Raw genomic sequence first — 23,997 nt, 5'->3', positions numbered from 1 at the left:
ACCCCTGTTCAAAACGAAGACACATGGATTCTGACAACTCCTTGTCAGACGGGAGTACGCTCCTTCCGACCTGACTACTGGCCACGCTTCCTGATCATTGAAGCTTGTGACAAGCAACCTTTGCAATTGAACCCATTTGCAATCTCCAAAGGTATAGCTGGTATCTGCGGAGAGGTTGCCAATGTTACAAAGCTCCGATCTGGTTCTCTCCTGATAGAATGTACTCGGAAACAACAATCCTTGAATCTCCTCAAAATACAAGAATTTGTCAGCATCAAGGTCGCTCTCTCAGCGCACAAAACACTTAACTCGTGTAGAGGCATTGTACGGGACAGAGCTCGATGCCTGTCTGACATGATTGAAGATAAATTGTCGAGGAACTCTCAGCCGTAGAACGATTCACTTTCAAAAAGGACGGTGTTGTTCAACCAACAAACACCTATCTCTTTACGTTCGCGCGAGCAAAGATTCCTGACTCGATCAGAGCTGGTTATTGTAGCATTGGTGTGGAGGTGTATGTCCCCAATCCACTCCGGTGCTACAACTGCCAAAAGTTTGGACATGAATCCAAGTCCTGTCGTTCCTCTGCTGTTTGTTACCGCTGTGGTGACAAGCATTAGGGCAACGACTGTACTTAGGAAGTGAAGTGCACAAACTGCGGTGGTAACCATATGGCCTCTTCCAAGTTTTGTCCAGTGTGGCAACGCAAATCCGAGATCCTAAAGATCAAGCACAAAGAAAATGTCTCTTTTCATGAAGCTAAGAAGAGGGTCGCAAGTTTAACTGTAGCCCCTTCAATCATCACCTACTCTTCTGCTGTCTCCCGTCCTTCCATCACTACTGCAACTATCTCATGTCAGACCGATCTGACATGGGTCATGTCTTCTCAGCCAACTCAACTCAACACAACTCAGCCCATCTCAGCCACTCCATCTCCAACGCCAAAAGTCAAAACTTCTGAATCACAAACACCAAAACCAGAAACAGAAACTGCGCTCAAAAAAGGGGGGAAAAAGAGGCTAGAGAGACTAAAGCAACTTGAGCAACTGCCAAACACAAAACCAAAGGCCACCTCTCCTTCAGAGGTCCCAGTCGAGGTCCATTACTCCTTTGGCCCTCTGGATATGGAGGTAACTCCATCTCCACCTGACACCAATAGGAGTTCATCAAACGCTTTCTCACGTTCACGTGACATGTCACCAGTGGAAGCACCATGAATCCACAAAACATGATCCAATGGAATTGCAGATGACTTCAGAATAATTATAATGAATTACAGTTATTGATTCAAGACTTCAAACCATCCGTGTTTTGTCTCCAAGAAACCTACCTAAAAAGGACTGATAAATTTGACATCCGTCGGTACAGTTCCTACCACTCCTTTTCTCCTCCTGGTGTAAAAGCTACAGGAGGCAATTCTATCCTGGTGAGGCAGGGCATCCTCCATAGCTCTGTTTCACTTAACACCAACCTACAAACTGTTGCTGTCCGCATGACTCGAACATAGGGTTTACACTATGCTCACCCTATCGTCCTCCCTCCTCAACTGTCCACCTATCTGATATTCAGAACTTGTATAATCAAATCCTAAAGCCCCGCATAATCATGGGCGACCTGAACGGCCATAACCCTCTGTGGGGGAGTACTGTACTGATACAAATAATAAGGGAAAGGTTCTTGAAGATTTTCTCTCCAATAATGATCTATGCATCTCTTAAACGAGTTTGAATGGTCGGTCCACGATGACCTTTGTGGAAGCGACCACTTTCCAACTATTCTTACTCCTATCACTCCCGCGGATGAACCACCTTCAACAAGATGGAATTTTACTAAGGCCAATTGGCCATTATTCCAAACTCTCTGCTCTGAAAAGCTTATACCGGACAACTTCAGGAATGTTCCTGATCCCATGGAACTATTTTCTGATATCTTAAATACTATTGGAGACGAAACCATTCCTAAGTCCTCTGCAAACCCGCACATACGCAAACCATGGTTTGATACAAACTGCAAACAAGCTAGGAAAAATAGGAAGAAGGCGGAAAAATACTTCCGTCAACATCCTACTGTGCATAACCTGAATGCCGTTAAAATGACAAATGCCAGGGCAAGACGAACATTTAAACAAACTAAACGCTGGTCATGGAGGAAATATGTGTCCAAAATCAACTCCCGCACACCCATGTCCAAGGTGTGGAACATGATTCAAAAGATTAAGGGCAAAGGATCCAAATCTGGTGTTCACCATCTCAAAGATGGTGACTCCCTTTTAACCAATAAAGTTGAAATAGCAAACAAACTTGGCGAAACTTTGGCAAACCACTCCTCCTCGTCAAACTATAACCCCAAGTTCCAGAAATACCAAATCCAAAAAGAACAGAAATCTATCTATTTTAACTCTGATAATGGTGAGGATTACAATGAAACGTTTTCTCTCCATGAACTACGTACTGCCCTGGGGCAGGCTCACGACACTACAGCAGGAGTTGATGATATTCATTATCAGCTTCTGAAACACCTTCCTGATTCAAGTTTGGAAACTCTACTCAATATATTTGATGACATTTGGACAACCGGCAACTTTCCTCCTTCGTGGCACAACGCCATTATCATCCATATACCAAAACCTGGCCGGGATCATACCGATCCCTCAAACTACCGTCCTATATCACTAACTAGGTGTGTTTGTAAAACCATGGAGTGCATGGTCAACAATCGATTAATCTGGTACCTGGAGACCAATAACCTCCTTAGTGACCTCGAGTGTGGTTTCCGAAAAAACCGAAGTACCATTGACCATCTGGTGCGTCTGGAATCTTTCATCAAAAATTCCATCGTCAACAAACAACATACTGTATCTATCTTCTTCGATTTAGAAAAAGCATACGATACAACGTGGAAACATGGTATCTTAAAAGATTTACATAAATTTGGATTGAGGGGCAGATTACCTCAGTTCATATCTCAGTTTTTAAACAACAAACAATTTCAAGTACGGGTAGGTTCCACATTATCTGATTATTTCCACCAAGATCAGGGCGTCCCTCAAGGCAGCATCATGTCTGTCACCCTTTTTAGCATAAAAAACCCCCGCCTCACTAACGTCCTGAACAGTTGTGTTGATTGGTCCCTTTTCGTGGACGATTTCAATATTTCATGTCGTGGTAAGAACATGCACGCAATAGAAAGGCAGCTACAACTCTGCCTTAGCAAAATCCAAAAATGGGCCAATGAAAATGGCTTTAAGTTTTCAAAATCCAAAACAAATTGTATTCACTTTTGTCGTAAATACAGACCACACAAGGATCCAGACCTATCTTTAGAGGGTACTCCCATCAAGTTAGTAGAAGAGGCCAAATTCCTGGGACGCTTATTCGACCGCCACCTGACATTCTTGCACCACATAAAATATTTGAAAACCAAGAACTTGAAGGCTCTGGACTTACTAAAAGTCGTTTCAAATACAGAGTGGGGAGGGGATCAGATTACCCTCCTTCACTTGTACAGATCTTTGGTTCGCTCTAAACTAGACTACGGCTCCATTGTTTATGGTGGATCCTGCAAAAGCAATTTAGAAAAAATAGATTCTATCCACCACCAAGGCCTGAGGCTCTGCCTGGGAGCTTTTAGGACCTCTCCGGTAGACAGTCTATATGCAGAGGCTAACGAACCTTCCCTTGAACAACGCCGCATTAAACTTTCACTGCAGTATATCTTTAAACTACGTTCAAATCAGTCCAATCCAGCATACAATTGTGTTTTCAACCCTCTCTATGAAAACTTGTTTCCTAAACTGCCAAGCCTGGGTTCCACCGCTTGGAATCAGAATTCAACCACACATATCTGCAGCTAAAATTGATCTCAATAGCATAGCACCTTACCGACTCCTGTATTCATCTTACCCTCACTAAATTCAAAAAGTCACAAAGGAATACATCCAGTTACGTTCCAAGTATGACACCCATAGATCCATTTTCACAGACGGATCCAAGGATGAGGGCCAAGTCGCCAGTGCTACAGTCATTGGATCTAAGACTGTCTCCTCTAGGATTCCCGACAACAGTTCCATTTTCACTGCCGAGGCCAAAGCTATCTTTTCAGCTTTGACCTATATTAAACAGCAGAATCATTCCAAAAACTTCATCGTTTTCACAGATTCATTATCTTGCCTTCAAGTCACCCAATCATTCTGGACATTTTGGAACTTTACAACGACCTCTCTACTGGCCAATGTGACATCGTCCTCTGCTGGTTGTCGGGTCACGTCGGCATAGCAGGTAACACAAAAGCCGATGCTGCAACAAAGGCAGCTCTTGCCAAGCCCTTATCTCCACTGCTGATCACGTACAGTGATTTCAAACCCACTATCAAAAGCTATACTCGGGACCTCATGCAAAAACGATGGGACACTCAAGTAGGAAGAAATAAACTGTATGAATTGAAACCAACAATTGGTTATACCTACTTGGGTTGTCAGTCAAGACGTGATGAGGTAAGTTCACGACGATGTCGTATTGGCCACAGTCGATTTACTCATGACTATCTGCTGAAAACGGATGTGGATGGACCCCCATGTGTGTCTCTTGCGATGAGGTTTTCACCATCAAGCATATTCTGCTTGAATGCGTAGGGAGTCACATTATGATGCAACAAACCTAAAAGATCTGTTCTCCCGCGTGAGCGCTCATCTGGTAGTGAACTACCCGAGGGAAGTTGATCTGTATCATAAATTGTAACTGTGGAAAGTAACTATCATAAATTGTAACTGTGAAATGTGACTAACAAATTGTCTGCCTTTAAATTTGATGCTATGACTTTTCTGCTTTTAAAGGACAATGTAATGAATATATGTTTTTGAAATAAAACTCATTCCGAGTATGTACTTACAATGTTTATTAATGCAAACATTTTCTCGTCACTATATGGCTGGAATAATGCCGATGTGACGCAAAACCCAACTCAACTCAACTCACATTAGGAGACAGAGCCAAGTGGTTTCAGCGTTCACTCGTCATGCCGAAGACATGGGGGTTCGATTCCCCATTTCATTACAATGAGTGAAGCCCATTTCTGGTGTCCCCCGTCATGATATTGCTGAAAACTACAAACAAACAAATCTAAACTACATACGCAGCTTCACAAACAGTTGAACCCGTTTTGCATGTTTGTGGTTTTGACTCATGGTACATGAGCAAATGGCGACTAATCAAATTATAATCCAATATCAAATACATTGTTCGTCCCTCATGATATAGAGAAGAAAACAATCCTATCAAACCTATCGTATCCATGAATACATAATGTCATTTAGAAAGTGTTCTTATGTAACACGTTATATTTGGGATTACACTTTCTCTGTAAAGTACAGATTCTAGTACTTTTTTATTGGGCTTTGTCCCATCCGGGATTCGAACCCACATCCTCAGATTCAGGCACCTAATCGCCAGCACATCCAGTCAGCTGTCGATTTAAAAACACCACTTGGAATTCATAGCTGTGTTTGCAGCGAGACAATCTAATTATAGACGAAAACCCGTAGTGGCCGCCCACGCCTAGACCGATAGATTCAACCATAGTGTACCACATATCACACATAATGATGGTGAATAAATAAAGATGGTATATGGTTTTTAACTTGTTTATTTGTTTTATGGGAGAAATTAGGTACAGAAGCAAAGCCGGTACTTTACAAAAAGAAAAAAACTGTCCATAACTAGGTCAGAAACAGTTATAATAGCTAACATAGCGCACTCAGACAAAGAGATTAAGTCTGAGGATGTATCCTGGAACAACAGTGAGGTTTACTACAGAGTGAAGTTAAAGTGTATGCTTCTAGGTGATGAGACGATGATACATGGGTGACGGAAAGAAGCAGTTCTGACCTCTGTTGATGATCGGTTTGAATCTGTATCTGTGGGTGGTTTCTCTGGATTTTCTGTGGTCCTTGTTTTAATTAGTCTGAGGGCAAAGAGGTATGTTGTGACCCTGATCAAAAAGCGTATGACCAAACAGCATATAACGCTCCTTGAAACCCAACCCTTAACCTCAAGATCCAGGGGAAACCCCCTCCAACAAAGATGATGGAATGAAGTGACGCTGGTCTCTGATCATGGCTTTCAGTAAAGCTTTCAAAATACTAGACATTTTCACGCCCAACTAGACATATTGTGAATTCTACCATGACACTGAAAAATGCTTGATTTCTGATTTGTTAAAAAGAAGTCTTCTTATTCCTACTGAAGTCCCTTTTTAATATATCCTGACATTTCACACAGATCCGTGCGCACGGATACATTCGCCAGCTTCATGTTACAAAGACAACCAACAATTGCAACCCATCAGAAGTGTACACCTATCGGGACCTAGCTGAAGACGAGTCAAGCACTCCAGCGTAATTAATACACTCCCTGGTGTTTTATGGGGAAAACTCCGGTTCCTGTGTAATCAGGTGAGTTTGGTAACAATCGGTTTGGTGATAAGATGACAACAGAACACAGGTACACAGGTAAAATCAAAATGTATCGTTGGGCTCAGTTATGAAGGTTATTTGTCAAAATATTTTTCGGTAAGCTATGTATTTGAAACCCATATGTTGAACTACTCAAGACGACGGTTTTAAAAGCACTCTTACCGTCATAGTAGAATGGTGTTAAACCTTCCGTGTTTTGAAATTTGATGTAGTCTCACTGTATAGTGAATACCTCGGTTCAGCATAAGGAATTCTAATAAGAGGTATCTACTTAACAGTGGAACGACCTTAAATGCCAAAACACGGAAGGTTTAACACCATTCTACCAATTTGTTCGTCCTGAATTTAGTTCAGAAAAAGGCGTTCCGATTTCCCACAAATTTCGTCAAAAATATGGTTGTAAATTACTAGCAATTTTGACAGTAGGTCACTTTTCAAAAAGTTTGATTATTAATTATAATGTTATGTTTTAAGAAGGTCATTTATTTCAATGATATATTTTGCCATGTTCTAGCACACCTCGCTGATTGCCATGGGACTTCTGCGAAACAGAAGCAGGGTACACAAATACACGTGTTGTCCAAAAACAACAAACATGCACCATGACAGTCAACGAACATGTTACGGGTTAAGTTAAAACAATTATCTACTTAAGGCCAACGATACTTATTTCTCAATCGATTGTTACAGAGATGCGAATACTGAAAGATTAGTGTAATTAAGTGTGTATGATAATGAGTTTACACTTGACGGAATATATATTTATGGAGTGATATAACACATCATGCAATAACTTTCAGTCTATTCAACGGTTCTGAGTTCACGACGTTGAATACTAGAGAATCTTATCTGTAAATCTAGCACAACATGAATTAGGCAAAACTCTAGCAAGTCTATTTTGTTAATCCCATCCATCCTCCAATATAGTCCCCCGTCTGTTTTGCTATATTTCCAACGGATTCTGAAACTGTCGGAGATTTCTTGATCTCAGCTTTGAGGGTATCGTTTTCGCTTCGAAGTTGTCGAAGTTGCTCATTCGTTTGCTTCAATTGGTTATCCTTTATAATCTCGTTCCGTTCCAAGGTTTCTTTGTCACCTTCAAGTTTTGTCGTCTTTACCTTCAGATGCGATATGATTTCATCTTTATCTTTAAGTTGTTTGATGTGGAACTCGTTTCTCTCTGAAGAAAGGTAATATTAGGTACACAGAAGTTCAATGGAATTTCAATGGAATAAATATCTATAAGATTGAAAATATGTTTTGAAAATACGATTACAGTTGCTGTAGAAATACTGAGCCTTATTTATCAATCCCTTTTCACCAGACACATCTTATTTATCTTAACTGTTATTACTTTATGCCTTATCTTTCTAAAGCGCTCGGCCCACAAGCCCAAGACCCAGGTTCGATTTCCCAACTTGGGTATAATGTGTGAAGACCATTCCTAGTATTCCCCGCCGTGATATACCTGCAAAATTGCTAAAAGTGGCGTGAATGCTTAATCACTCACTCACTGAAACCATCAAATAACATGCAAGAGGGACAGAAAATCTACCAAAATCCATTTCAATTCCATCATGGCACGTATGACAAATATACCCATGTTGTGGATAACTGCTGTGGGGCTTTTCTCAAATCACGCGTATGTGGAATGAAACCCTGAAGATCCTCTTTGGAATTGGTCTTTAGTAACCCATGCTTGTCGCGTAAGAGGCGATTAGCAGTATAGGATGGTCAGACTCGCTGACATGGTTGACACATGTCATGCGTAGATTGATGCTCATGCTTTTGATCAGGGGATTGTCTGGTCCAGACTCGATTATTTGCTGGTTATATAGCTGGAATATTGCTGGTTGCGGTGTTACACAACAAACAAGACATAATATGGAATGACGTAACTGAACTGCTGTGGAAATCACAGGAACGATGAATCATTGTGACTAGAAAAGGTGTTGCCCGCTTCATGCATGACTGCACAAGCATACATGTAGTATTGAGTTTTAACAAACAACTTACCTCTAGCAAGCTGAGAACCCGACACGCCCATTGTGTTCAGTTAAGAGCCTCAAGATCTCTGAAAAGACACAACACAGTGCATGAATATGTACATTTGTGTGCAGCGAATTATCGTCTCTCATTCACAATGATTGTTTTTTTGAGTGAATAACGGTGTGAATAAAGTTGGATGGTTTTTAACACCACGATCGGCAATATACCAGCTATATGGCGGCAGCATCATGGGCATCGATCTACATGGCGACAGTCTGTAAATAATCGAGTCTGGACCAGACAATCCAGTGATCAACAGCATGAGCATCGATCTACGCAATTGGGGTACAATAACATGTTTCAACCAAGTCAGCGAGCCTGACCACGTTAATCGCTTCTTACGAAAGTATGGGTTACTGAAGATTAATTCTAACCCGGATCGTGAATAAAGGATTTAATGAACCATGGATTATATTTGGGATTACACTTTCCCTGTTACAGCTTTTAGTACATTTTAGTGTTGAGTTCCATCTCGGAGTCAGACACTGTATTGACAGCCCAAACAGTAAGCGACCTGACCCATCCAGCCACCGTGACTTCCACTAACATGGAAGTCTGACAAGTTGTACTCTAGAATACGTAATCCTCTGACAAGTGCAATTTGGCACCCATGGCCAATGTTATGAATACATATTTGAGTATACGCTTTCTCAATAAACCCAAAAGCTCAGAGTTTGGTGCTCTGACTAGACTGTAAGTGTCAATATGTTTCACTTGTAAGTCCGAGAACCACAAATACAGACAAAGATCTTGAAGAGAATGACATATGCAAAGAAATGTCATATTGAACATTTTAACTGGGTTGCCCTCTTGCCCTCAAGATCTGCATTGGAAACAAGAACAACCATCATTTAGAAGCTTAGTGAGGGTTAGAAACTCAAATATCGTTTTTAAGATCCCTAAATATCGAAAGGCGCCATTTTTTTACTACAGATGTGTCAAGAAATAACGTCCGGTTTTCTTGTCAGAGGGGTACACAATGTCTGTGATCTTGACTGAGGGTTGTACGACTTCCATATTTTGTGGAAGCCACGGTGGCTGAGTGGGTTTGATGGCCGACTTTATGTGCTTGCGATTAGGTGCCTGACTCTGAGATTGAGGAGTCTCAACCCAACCTAGGTCAGTTTGTTCCAGGAGACCTTCTTTGTCTTCATATTTAAAAAAAATAATGTCTCTATCGACATCATAATATAATTTTTACCGTGCCTATCTAATTTTGATTTCTTACAGACGTGTTTTTTTTGTTGCTGAGTATATGAAGCACAACTACGGATTGACATGCGCAAATAACCAGTGGAGACGCCTGTTGGTATTGATCTCAGGCAACCCTTACTTGTCATAAGAACCAACTAACGGTTTGTCAAGCTCAATTTTAGATGCAGTACATATAGATGAACATGAAACAAACAACCTCTTATTTTCAGTTATTCATATACCCGTGAAGATCCGGGTTAGAATTGATCTTCAGTAACCCATGCTCGTCGTAAGAGGCGACTAACGGGATCGGGTGGTCAGGCTTGCTGACTTGGTTGACACATGTCATTGGTTCCCAGTTGCGCAGATTGATGCTCATGCTGCTGATCACTGGATTGTCTGGACCAGACTCGATTATTTACAGCCCGCCTCCATATAGCTGGAATATTGCTGAGCGCGGCGTAAAACTAATCTCACTCTCTCACTCAGTTATTCATGTATTATTCTCTACTTTTTGTCTTTTACGCCCAAGAGAAGTTACAGCAGGTCATTGAGAAAAATTGACGTTTAGATATCACTTTGTTATGGGTAAATACTTTCTGTTTTAGATTGTTCTGAACAGTCATATTCTGATTATAACCACGATCCTTTATCGGCCGAAAATGATTTAATCACGAGTAGAACATATGGATGCGGAAAATCTGAAATGCCAAAACGCATTCATGGTAGTTTCGAAACATATGATATGAAAAGTTGAAGTTCAGAATTGTGTTATAAGTTCTAAGTCAAGGAAAAGTATGCTTGATTAGAATACAATGTATTTCATAAATATAATTTTTGGCGTAAAGAAGAAAAGCATGTTCCGTTTCACTCACCCGTCTAGCAGCACAAAATGTATGATCTCTTCTAGAACTGTCGTTCACGTTCTGCTTGGTGAGTTCCTCTGCTGTTGACCACCGTATCCCAAACAAAAATAGAAAAAAGTCGTTAGTAGCTTTGCCCATGGTAACCAAATGTAAATTTGTAGGTTATGATGTGCGGTTGGCACCATACCATAACACCTAGGCAAATTCCACTAAGATGAGGGAGAAACATGAATACATGCATCTCATCTTTATTTAAATTCAATACAATTGTGTTAGATCTGTACTTACGGCCCAAAGCCTATAGTACAGTGTATATACAATCTTGAACATTCCAACCCATTGTTGTTGCTACAGTTCTGCATGATTCATGTACATGTAGATATTGTTTATAAATTAGTGGTTTTTTTACTTTTGGGGGAGCACATGTGTATTTAAATTACTCAGCAGAAGTGAATTATTGCATGACTCAATAAATATCCATTTATGTAACGTAATGTCAATTCCCAGCCAAGGTCAATTCCTGGGGAATGCTCCTTTCCGCAAACCCTGTGTAAAGGTCACACTGACATGCGACTATTGATAACCAGTGACTCATGTCACGTCCTACGTAATAGGAGAGGCTTAGTCAGGTAGAACGAGAGTTAAAAACTATTATAGGCTGTCGGTATATTTTCTGTGATTTTCTGCTCTCCCTGAATTTTTATACCGATTTAAATAATAAACCGCCGCTGTGGAACGTGATGCGGTGATGTAAAGAAAAGGTACCCTTACCTTTTCACATCATCAGAAACCCTGATCGTCCTTTATCTATTTTGACCCGTGAAGAGTCATCGTATCCCAATTGCAGATCGATGCTCATGATGCTGATCACTGGATTGTCTGGTCCAGACTCGATTATTTACAGACTGCCGCCATATAGCTGGAATATTGCTGAGTGCGGCGTTAAACAACAAGCAAACAAACTTTATCTATATGCATTTAAACATTTCCCTCCGAAGCAAAGCAACCCGATTAACACGATGAATTAATCTACAAAAACAACAAACAAGTGATCTAAATTTCACTGATAGGTATTGGTAAACTTCTGCAGGACTGAGCATGTTACTGGAAAGGCGAGAGCAAATTTCTAGACACTTCATCTGGACTGACATTCGTTCTAACTAACATGGAAATATGGTGATGACCAATCACAACAAAGTTGACCTGTATGGACCAATTTCAGGAATTACGATTTATGTGAATGTTTTGATGATGTTTTCGACAATCTAGAACGTTACGATACTTTGTATCCAATCCTTTGGCCCTAATCAGTTAGCAGGGACGGCGGTGGGGTAGCCTAGTGGTTTCAGCGTTCGTTCGTCACGCCGAAGACCCGGGTTCGATTCCCCACAAGGGTACAATGTGAGAAGCCCATTTCTGGGCGAAGGTCTTTTAACATAAATTCCTAAATAACATTTGAAATGTTTTGTGTTAGGTCAGAATTCGACATTTAACTTGCCTGATCTGGCGTTTGTTTGATCTAATGTTAACTGAGTTGTTTCACTTGGACGTTTTATTTCCCGGTGTCTGTGGTGTTGTCTTTGACAGTGGTCGAATAAGTTGGTCGTATTGCCAGAATATTTCAAAATAAGCTTGCACTTTGTAAAAGCCACACATTTTCTATCCACATTCAAGGTTTCTTTGAGCTTCAAAAAGAGCAAATTTCTCCTCGTTATGGACTTTCCAACATTCACAATGTCAAACTCGGAATCGCATGCCGTGTTTGCCGCCATGTTTGTAACAGGGGTGGATAACTCTACATCAAAGTGAACGAATCTGGTACTTCCTGAATTTTGCGCTGCGCATTTATCAATGGAAGGGAATTACTAAACTATCGATAGTCACACATACTATCAATGCATCGATAGTTTTTCGTTTCTATCATCGATTAATTGCTATCGGAGACTCAACAATTGCAATCCATCGATAGTTAGATGCATCGTTTTTTACAGCCCTAGTATCATTCGATGGTTTGATCCCAGGCGGAACAAAAGACGTGAAAAGACGGTACTTGTTGTTGCCTTGCCTGGTGCTCTTCATTAAGCTGTTTTAAAACATGGCCTGGTCGGCTATGAATTAGTAAGTGAGTAAGTTCAGTTCTACGCCGCTTTTAGAAGTATTCCAGTAGTATGGGCGACAGTATTATCTACGACCAAGACGAATGTCTTAGTGAAAACACATATTTCGTTCTATATTAGAATGTATGCATTCTAATTCAAGAAGTAGTTTTGTGTCTCTATATTTGCAAATGGTGAAACCTTTTCAGTAATATTCATTAGTTTATATGTCGTTCAAGAACGTAATTCAATACATGCTTGAATAACAAATAACTACTTGAATTTTTCGCCTGTGGTCTGATAGTGTCTTGATGTTATACCCTGATGTCTGGATTGAGGGGCCCTACCCCTCTCATTACATCTCAAGCCGAGGCGGTGAGGTAGCCTAGTGGATAGAGCGTTCACTCGTCACACCGAAGACACGGGTTCGATTCCACACATGGGTACAATGTGTGAAGCCTATTTTCTTGTGTCCCCCGCCGCGATATTGCTGGAACATTTCTAAAGGCGCCGTAAAACTAAACTCACTCACTCACTCACTACATCTCAAGTCAGGAGAAGACCAGCATTTTGTGTGATCACTCTGTACGTATACCCTGTGAACTCACATTCTTCCAATTGCAAGTTGGATTACTGTCTGTGAGAGGTGAATATTACCGTCATTGTGTTTATTGCTTTTCACACTGACACAATGAGACCTACTGATTTGTTAGCTTAGTTAATTTTAGAATACATTTGTTAAGTACAGCACATTTCTCTGTTGTTGGTTTCACATCAAGTTTTTAAGGGAAAGGAACTGGACCATGCGTTACGGTTGTAGACTCGACAGTTTCACAACTGAGACGAGATGCAAGTTGAAACGGGTTCATGTTTATAAACCTCCCTCACTCACATTAGGAGGCGGAGCAAGTGGTTTCCGCCCTCGCTCGTCACGCCGAAGACCCGGGTTCGATTCCCCTCATCGACCCAATGTGTGAAGCCCATTACTGGTGGCTCCCGCCATGATATTGTTGGGATATTGCTGGAAGTGGCGTAAAGCACCGAACAAAGAAACCAACAAATCTAAACTACATACTCAGCTTCACAAACAGTTGAACCCGCTTGGTTGTATGTGGTTTTGAAGCATGGTAGATAAGAATTTGTCTGCCAATAAAAATATATTCCACTATGGAATACCTTTGTAGATCTATAAATAAATCCACAAGTCCCTTTTAATATACAGATGAAAACAGTCCTATCAAACCTAACGTACTGGGGATGCTCTCGGATGGTAGTTCAGGATGGTTGACGGACGGAGGACGCACGTCAGCGGTAGAGTTGAAGACAGCAGCCATGTTTATTATGGTTGGGGAATAATGGTCGAAATGGTACAAGTTAAATGGCAATCACGTGACAGAACGCACACTGAGACCGAGTGGCCAATGTACCCTGTGCGGAGACTCGCTCTGTCACTTACACATATGTAGAAGTCGGACAGCGATTCTTCATTGTCGACGTAGCCGTTGGTGAGGCGACAGCTTTGACCGACGCCACGACGAGCCGCACAATCCGCCTGCTTCTTGTCGATAATCTGCGCCCGTCTCCTCAATTCATCTTGTCTCTCCGACTGATCATCCCAGTCAGGTTTTATTTATACATTGGGACATGACGCCACGTTGTACATACGTAAGATCCGCCTGCGTAGGGAGATGTTAATTGGCATTTATTGATCGCACTGAGAATTAAGGGTCAAGGGGCTCCTTTCACGAAGCAACCTTTACTAAGGTTAACCTTAACTCCCATTCTTTAACACTGCACTAAGGTTACCTTAGTGACTTACGACCACCTTAGTGCTTTGTGAAAGGAGGCCCTGGCCGGAGGGGGGATACACCGAATGTTTGCTGAATACAGGGAGGTGGTATCTTATGCAAGTTCGTACAAGTACTTAGGACTGTGGTTCCAGGAACATTTAGATCTAAATTTTACGAACATAGCAACTTCTACAATATCACTATTATGTCTTCGCCTAAACAGTTTCAGTTTCTTCATGCTGATAATGATGCCATTTAAATGGGCCAAACAAGACAAAATTTCTGAATACTGCAAGCCCAACATGAAACACATGCATATGCTTTCATCCATGACTTCATCCAAGATGCTAAACCCAAACAGAAGTGAATGACTACTGGTTGACTTTTTCAAACATAATTATGCGATCCTTAAGTCCTAATTAGGAGATATTAAGTCCTAATTAGGAGATATGAAGTCCTAATAAGGAGATACTAAGTCCTAATTAGGAGATAGTATCACCTAATTAGGAGATAGTATCACCTAATTAGGAGATATTAAGTCCTAATTAGGATATAGTATCACCTAATTAAGATATAGCTAAGTCCTAATAAGGGGATAGTAACTCCTAATTATGAGATAGTATCACCTAATTAGGAGATGGCTAAGTCCCAATTAGGAGATAAAATTTGTTTGACTGTGACACTAGGACGCTTCCGTATTTATGGCATCATGTTATTGTTGAAAATATCATGAAAAATATGTATCGTCATATTGAAAGTACTAAGAACGTAGCTTACATAATTGTACTGTCTAACGTGAAGTTTTTGGTAAGAATCATGCGATTGACGGTGAGAGATTGAAATACACGCACGTGAGTGTATTTCTGGCGATCTTGCGGGCTTGTTGTGGTGATTGTACGTGCGCTTCCAACAGTGTTTGGAATGTAATTATAGATCGCTACGAGTTTCTAAACAATAATATTATATCTGTATGTAACTAATTAACTTTAATCTTTAACATTGGGCATATATTTCAATTCTCTGGGAATATTTTAGTCTGACCTTTTTGTGGTCATTCATATATTTCTCAGCGAATTTATTTAATATTCCACTTGGGGTATGACAGCAAGGTTACACGTATGTTCAGATTTTGAGTTTCTGCTTTGGGATTTAATGTAGCGGGTTTTTCTAATAAGTTTTATTTGCATATTCAATAAAACAAATCCCATTTGTGATTATTAAACCCTTTTCAGAAATATTATTGGAAAATATAAGGTGAATATCTGGTAATAATTACGTCAGAATATTTCTTTACAAATATATTTTTCTCTTTCATTTAGTTGTTCCGGGGAGGTATAATTCTTTAAAATAAATAAAAACAAAAACGGCAATACAATGTATGAGTACTTCGGTGATATTTAGTACCATTAGAATCAAACGGTAATAGAGTTATCGTTCCTGTTTGAATTGGTTCTGATGTTCCTACGCCAATATGAAATCCTTCCAGAGGGGCACGAGTCGCTATTCGGCTTGTCCCGGAATAACACGAATGGCCAAGAACGATAGATTCAACCATATTTTACCATATATCACACATAGTGATGGTAAATGAATAAAGAAGTTATATGGTTTTTAACTTGTTTATTTTCTTCATGGGAGACACGTACATAATACAAAATCTCTCCATAATTAGGTAAGAAAGAGTTATAATAGCTGAGACTTGTATGCACATAGACTAACAATGACAACAAACAAACAATGGTAACAAAGGGATAAATCTGTTCAACATGATGATAGTTTTCAATCAGAAATCTGACAATGGATCCTGGTACAACACGGAGGTTAACTGCAGAGTGGAGTTACAGTGGAGTATCTATGTGATAAAACGATATATATGGGTGACGGGAAGAAGCAATCCTGGTCTCTGTTGATGGTGATCGATGTTAATCTTCAGATTCTTATGTCGTTTGGTGAAATTGTTCAAGAGTTCATCTGTTTGCAGCCTTTAAAAGTACAACAAAGTGAATATATTTTTCATAGAAAGCGCTGAGGATACAATGTGATATGGTATCGCTATGGTATCAAATTTCAACACACAGGAGGTGTATCTCTTAAATGATACACAATACACATGCAGATTCTTATGTCGTTTGGTCAAATAATGTTCAAGGTTTCATATGTTTGCAGCCGTGAAAAGTAAATCAAAATAAAGGTATGCTAGGTAGCAAAAGAAACATCAGTTTTGAATTTTCCTTCGCAGAAACGGATAACTGTAAACTCATTTCATGTCTTGATTGTATATTTATTACAACATCTCCAACTTTACCCGAGCAAAGACATTCTTTCCCAAACTCAGAATTGAACCCAGAAAACGGTCTCAAAAACGCAACCTGATCTCGGAGATGGTACGGTGTTCTCCATGTTTTTCATGCAACTCATGCTGCACATGCTGTTCACAAGGATCAGCCATATAAAATGCACCCCCAAACCTGGTTGAAACATTCACATTACAACGTCAGCAGGATGCCGCCACTCACGACAGCTCAGAGGAACCAGGCGCTTGGAAGACTTGAAGCTGGCCACACTGCACAAGCCGTTGCCAATCACTTCCAGGTCAACGTTCGGACCATATACAGGCTGCAGCAACGTTTCCGGGCGACCAACACCACAAATGATCGCCCCCGTACTGGCAGACCAAGGGTGACCACAAGACGACAAGACCGCCATGTTGTGTGACAGCATTTACAGAATCCCTTCATGCAGGCATCCGAAACAACACGCCAGACAGTGGGAACACACGGAAGACCAATCAGTACTAATACAGTACGCCGACGTCTTAACAGCGGGAACCTCCATTGCCGTTAACCTTACCGTGGACATATCCTAAACCCTCGTCATCGACTTGAACGTCTACAGTTTACCCTACAACACCCAAACTGGCGACACAGGCAATGGAGAACTGTTCTGTTCACAAATCTGAGTCCGTCTGGCGTATCAGCTGCAGATGGCAGAACAAGAATATGGCGACGACGCTGCCAGCGTTACTCAGACCAATGTGTTATGGAAAGAGACTGACGGGGTTTGCAAACATCATGGTATGGGGTGGAATAGGCCTGAACCAGAGAGAGGGTCCTGTGGTGTTCCAGAATCTTGGTCCAGGGAGAGGAGGCGGTATCAGAGCGGTGCGCTATATCGACCAAGCTCTCAGACCCCACGTCATACCACATACCACATTTCGCACGTCACCGGAACAACATTTTCCAACATGATAACGCCCGGGCCCATACTGCCAGAGCTACACGGGACTTCCTACAGCAGAACATTATACAGTAGTCCTGATTTAAACCCAATTGAACATCTTTGGGATGAAATTCAGAGGAGACTTACTAATGTCAAACCAAGGCCGAACACAGTCGATCTATTGCGCCAGGTCTTTCTCAGAGTGTGGTTCCAGGTGCCAATGGCCTTCATCAATCGATTGGTGCACTCCATGCACAGCGTGTGCTGCAGTTATTGCCGTTCGTGGTGGTCACACTAGATACTGAAGTCAAGAGTCTGAATGGACTACAAACGTTCACGTAATGTCTTGAAATTGTGCTGAGTTATTCATTGATGTGTCAAGATGATATTGTACACAAACATATTTTTGATCCGCTCATTATGTCCATTTCTGTAATGATTTGATTACAGTGCCTATCTAATTTTGAATTCGAACTGACGTTTGTTTTGCTGCTGAGTATATTTATCATAGAAAGTGCTAAGGATACAATGTGATATGGTATCACTATCCGATACGAAAACGGGGTAATCTTACAGGAACGACCATTAACACACTGATGAAGTTCTCACTTTGTTCGTCCTGAATTTAGTTCAGACAGAAGCGTTCGGATTTCCTGATATCTTCTACAAACAGTGGCAGTTTTTATAATAGATCACTTTCCAAACCATATGTTAGCACACTTAGCTGATTACTCTACTTGCCATGGAACTTCTCCAAAACTGAAGTAGGGAGAAATAATGTACCAGAACTGTCATATATTTTGGGGTAAATTCAAACGATTATATACTGAAGGCAAACGATTCTGTTTGTTCTGGGTCAGATATCCACATTCCCAGGAAAATATACATTTCAGGGTCGATAAATAACAGTTCAAAAAATGAAAAAGAAATCCTTTAAAATGAATTAAGTGTTTTACGCGGCATCGAACTTTTGAACAGCTGCCAGTTTCTTGTTAGTCGTTCTGCCATCAAGTTCAAGGAGCCAATGCAAGAACACACACCTGTACGACACACACAGTCACGTGGACACGCGTTGGCGTACGCACAAGCACACAAATACACATATGAGTGAGTGGTTGAAGATAAACACTGCTTGGAGACATATGTTAGTATTATTCCATCACGTCGAAGACACCAAGAAACGACTTCACCTTTTGAAACCACTCAGGAATCGAACTCGGCTCTTCGTCTTTACCATCTTCCCGAGGAAAATGGATGTCTATTGTCACTAACTCCGCGCCAACGCTTTTCCAAGTAAACTAAATTAGCAACATAGTGCTATATATAGAGATGTTGTCAACAGCTATGCATGCCAGTTAATTGTTTAACTGTATCCTCTATATACGTATACACAAGCAGATACTTCCACAGTGTGACACTGGAAGCATCCAGATCGGAAGTGTGATTTCATCTCAGCTCTGCGTCTATTTTGATAGTGCTATATATCCTTGTTTAGTCGTAGCTGACCAATTGATGAATGGTTGTGTCAGGCCATAACGACTACTAGAGCACGCCAGGGCCTATATTTTCGAAGCTCTTTTAGCGCTAAGATAGTGGTAAGTGCCATACATTAACATTAACTTACGATTATCTTAGCGCTAAGAGAACTTCGAAAATCTAGCCCCTGGCTCGTTGACTTGGTTGACACATGTAATCGGACCCCAATTTCGTAGATATGTTCGTGATGTTGATCACTGGATTGTCTGGTCCAGACTCGATTTATTACAGCCCGCCACCATTTAGCCGGAATATTACTGAGTGCGGCGTAAAACAAAACACACACACACAAACTAGATCATGCAGAACATGTATTGTACTATACCCTGTTCCTGTTATACTCACAGTTCCTAAATGAGAAGTTAATGTTTCAGGAACATTTCAGGAACAGTTCAAGATTTTAGGACAAAATAGTTTCAGCAAGTAAGTAACAAGACGATGTAAACTTGATAACATTTCAAGGCTGGTTAAGTTGGACAATGAAGACGTTATCCTTTGCTGGTCACACAAAACAAACACCCAGATCAATGAATTGGTCACACATGGATGACTTTGTCCAATCACATGCCTTCCAAGTTCCTTTCTTGATGATTTTATGGCGAATTGGAGAGAGTTACTTTTCAGTATTTTGTACGTGACGGTTTCAGACTCAATACTGCGTATTTGTCGATCGATGGTAAATGTGATGTCTCGTAAACCTACAGAGATTTCCGATATACTACACTTGACGGATTATATTCTATGGAGCGAAATAACACACTATGTTAGAACTTGCAGTCTCCAACGTCGTTGAACACCCAGATAATCTTTTCTTGAAATCCAGCACAACATTAATTAGGCGAAGCTCTGGAAAGTCTGTTATTTGTATCCAAACCATCCTAACGTCTTTTTTGCCATAGTTCCAGCGGATTCTAAAAGGGTCGGAGATTTATTGCTCTCAGCTCTTAGGACATCGTTTTTGCTTCGAAGTTGTTGAAGCTGCTCATTCTTTTGCTCCAATTGCATATTCTTTTTAATCTTCTTCCATTCCAAGGTTTCTTTCTTGTCCAATATTCTCTGTTTCTCTTCTTCAAGTGTTTTCGTCTTTTCCTTCAGATCCGATATAATTGTGTCCTTATCTTGAAGCTGTTTGCTGTGGAAATCGTTTTCGCTTCGAAGTTGTTGAAGCTGCTCATTCTTTTGCTCCAGTAGCATATCCTTTCCAATCTCGTCCCGTTCCAAGGTTTCTTTCTTGTCCAATATTCTCTGTTTCTCTTCTTCAAGTGTTTTCGTCTTTTCCTTCAGATCCGATATAATTGTGTCCTTTTCTTGAAGCTGTTTGCTGTGGAACTCTTTTCTCTCTGAAGAAGGGATCCCGGAAATATCAGTCAATGGCATAAGAATGCTAGTTTGTTGTTTATCGCCGCACTCAGCAATATGCGAGCTGTAAATAATCGAGACCAGACCACCCAGCGATCAACAACTGGGATACGATGACATGTGTCAACCAAGTCAGCGAGCCTGACCACCCGATCTCGTTAGTCGCCTCTTACGATAAAGCATGGGTTGCTGAAGACCAATTATTATATAAGTATGAATAAGTATGTATATGGCTGACAACATGTTTTAGATATATGATTACAGTTGCTCTAGAAATACTGAGCCTTAATTATCAATCCCTTTTCACCAGACACGTATAATTTATCTTAACCAGTTAAATTTTATGCATTATCTTTCTAAAGCGTTCGGTCGTCAAGCCCATGACGTATCCCCCGCTGTGATACTGCTGGAGGATTGCTAAAAGAGGCGTGAAAGCTCTCACGCAAGAGAACTAGAAAACCCATTTTAGTTAAAGCCATATCAGAGGCATGTATGACAAATATATTCACCCTGATAAATTTTCGATGTTTTATCCAGCAAGGTACCATTGCCATGTGTTAGAGAACTACTGAAACCACCTGGGCTTTGCGAATTATACCCATAATTCGGCTTAGAACTGGGCTTTCCCAACCCATGCTTGTCGTAAGAGGCGACTAATGGGATCGAGTGGTCAGGCTCGCTGACTTGTTGGGACACATGCAATCATATCCCATTGCGTAGATCGATGAGCATACTTTTGCTCACTGGATTGCCTGGTCTAGGCTCGACAATTTACAGACCGCCACCATATAGCTGGAATATTGCTGGAATGACAGCACAAACATACATGTATTAGCATGGTTTAACACACAACTTACCACTAGCAAGCTGAGAACCGCACACGCCCATTGTGTTCAGTTAGAGGCTCGAGATCACTGAAAAGACACAACACAGTGCATGAATATGTACATTTGTGTGTAAGAAAGTATTGTCTCTCATTCATAATGAATTTTTCCCGAGAGAATAACAGTGTGAATAAAAGTGGTTTTGGTTTTTGTTTTTAACGCCTCAACCACCAATAGTCCAGCTATATGGCGGCAGTCTGGATCAGACAAATCAACATCATTGGCATCGACCTACGCAAATGGGATACGATGACATATGTCAACCCGTAAGTCGCCTCTTACAAGCATGGGTTGCTGAAGGCTCATTCATTCCCGGATCGTGAATGAAGGTTGAGACAAAGACTTTGCATCCAAATAAAGGATTTATTGAAACACGCATTATATATGGGATTACACCTTCCCTGAAAATTACAAAACAAATTCTAGTACGTTTTTTTTTGTATCGAGTTCCACCTCAGAGTCAGGTATGGTACCGACAGCCCACACAGTAAGCGACCTGACCCATTCAGCCACCACGGCTTTACATACATGGATCTTGTACTGTAGACTACGTAAACCACTGACAAGTGTTAATTGGCACGAGTACCATGGCCAATGCTATGAATACGCAAGGCAGTTTTGAAATCGGTCAAATGTACCATGATATATTTGACATTACGCTTCTCAATATATCCACACCCTGCGGTGCTGTGACTAGACACAATGTCTATATGTTACAATTAAAAGTGTCAATATGTTTCACTTGTAAGTCCAATAAACACACTGACTTATGCAAAGAAATGAGATATTGAACATTAAAATTGGGATTGCCCTCTTGTTCTCAAGATCTGCACTGGAAACAAGAACAACTGTCATTTCGAACCTTAGGGTTGTTGCAATGGGAACTCGACCCCTACATATCGAAATGCGCCAGTTTCTTACTAAATCGGCCTATGTACCAAGTTTGGTAAAGTAATAACGTCCAGTTTTCAAAATCGTGCCTACTTACACTTGTCAGACGGGAACACAAAGTCCGTGATCTAGACTACTAGTTGTCAGACTTCAATTTTGTGTGGAAGCCATCAATTTTGTGTGGAAGCCACGGTGGCTGAGTAGGGTTGATCGCTGGCTTTGCGCGCTGGCGATTAGGTGCCTGACTCTGAGAGTGTGGGTTCGAATCCCGGGTGAGTCGCAACCCAACAAAAGTACTAGAATCTGTATATCCACGATCCTTTATCGGCCGAAAATGATTTAATCACGAGTAGAACATATGAATGGATTGCGGAAAATTTGAAATGCCAAAACGCATTCATGGTAGTTTGGAAACATATGATATGAAAAGTTGAAGTTCAGAATTGTGTTCTAAGTCAAGGAAAAATATTCTTGATAAGAATACAATGTATTTCATAAAGATAATTTTTGGCATAAAGAAGAAAAAAACATGTTCCGTTTCACTCACCCGTCTAGCAGCACAAAATGTATGATCTCTTCTAGAACTGTCGTTCACGTTCTGCTTGGTGAGTTCCTCTGCTGTTGACCACCGTATCCAAAACAAAAATAGAAAAAAGTCGTTAGTAACTGTGCCCGTGGTAACCATATGTAAATTTGTAGGTTATGATGTGCGGTTGGCACGATAACATAACACCTAGGCAAATTCCACCAAAGATGAGGGAGAAACATGAAAACATACATCTAATCTTTATTTAAATTCAATACAATTGTGTTAGATCTGTACTTACGGCCCAAAGCCTATAGTACAGTGTATATACAATCTTGAACATTCCAACCCATTGTTGTTGCTACAGTTCTGCATGATTCATGTACATGTAGATATTTTTTTTATAAATTAAGTGGGTTTTTACTTGGGGGCAATATGTGTATTTAAATTACTTAGCAGAAGTGAATTATTGCATCACTCAATAAATATCCATTTATGTAACGTAATGTCAATTCCCAGCCAAGGTCAATTCCTGGGGAATGCTCCTTTCCGCAAACCCTGTGTAAAGGTCACACTGACATGCGACTATTGATAACCAGTGACTCATGTCACGTCCTACGTAATAGGAGAGGCTTAGTCAGGTAGAACGAGAGTTAAAAACTATTATAGGCTGTCGGTATGTTTTCTGTGGTTTTCTGCTCGCCCTGAATTTTTATACCGACCTAAATAATAAACCGCCGCTGTGGAACGTGATGCGGTGATGTAAAGAAAAGGTAGTCTTACCTTTTCACATCATCAGAAACCCTGAGCGTCCTTTATCCATTTTGACCCTTGAAGATCCGGGTTTGAATTGGTCTTCAGCAACCCATGCGCCACACAAAATGACTGTATTACCCAAATGTACTAACGTTAGGAAATATACGTTTCATCCGGCGGCCATGTGAACAAACGTTTGAAATCTACGTATCATCTGGCTGTCAGATTTACACACGTTTAAAGGGGTGTTAAAAAAACCAACACTCAACTCTGTATTTACATGTATTTCACAGGTGTGTAAATCTGGCCATTGTTTTCATGTGTTTTCTAGCATGTGTAACATATGTAAAGGCTGTGATTCT

General features: G+C 40.7%; 1 protein-coding gene across 2 annotated transcripts; it reads right to left on the bottom strand.

The window, feature by feature from the left end:
* Positions 1–6,753: 6,753 nt before the first annotated feature.
* Positions 6,754–23,739, bottom strand: LOC124270220. 2 transcript variants are annotated; one of them, XM_046705259.1, is made up of 5 exons: positions 23,663–23,739; positions 22,901–22,971; positions 21,436–21,492; positions 20,360–20,559; positions 6,754–7,470 (listed from the first exon to the last, which is right to left on the bottom strand). In XM_046705259.1, the coding sequence occupies exons 3-5, from the start codon at positions 21,464–21,466 to the stop codon at positions 7,363–7,365; spliced, it is 339 nt and encodes a 112-aa protein (XP_046561215.1). In that variant the 5' UTR covers positions 21,467–21,492; positions 22,901–22,971; positions 23,663–23,739; the 3' UTR covers positions 6,754–7,362. The 2 variants fall into 2 exon arrangements, 1 of the variants encoding a protein (XP_046561215.1); XR_006896705.1 differs by lacking the exons at positions 20,360–20,559; positions 23,663–23,739 and having other exon boundaries at positions 6,754–7,649; positions 22,901–23,210.
* Between the last annotated feature and the right edge of the window lie 258 nt (positions 23,740–23,997).

Source organism: Haliotis rubra, unplaced genomic scaffold, assembly GCF_003918875.1.
Source record: "Haliotis rubra isolate DU_JTF1 unplaced genomic scaffold, ASM391887v1 Scf15, whole genome shotgun sequence".
NCBI lineage: Eukaryota > Metazoa > Mollusca > Gastropoda > Lepetellida > Haliotidae > Haliotis > Haliotis rubra.
This window is presented reverse-complemented; position numbering and strand designations above follow the sequence as displayed.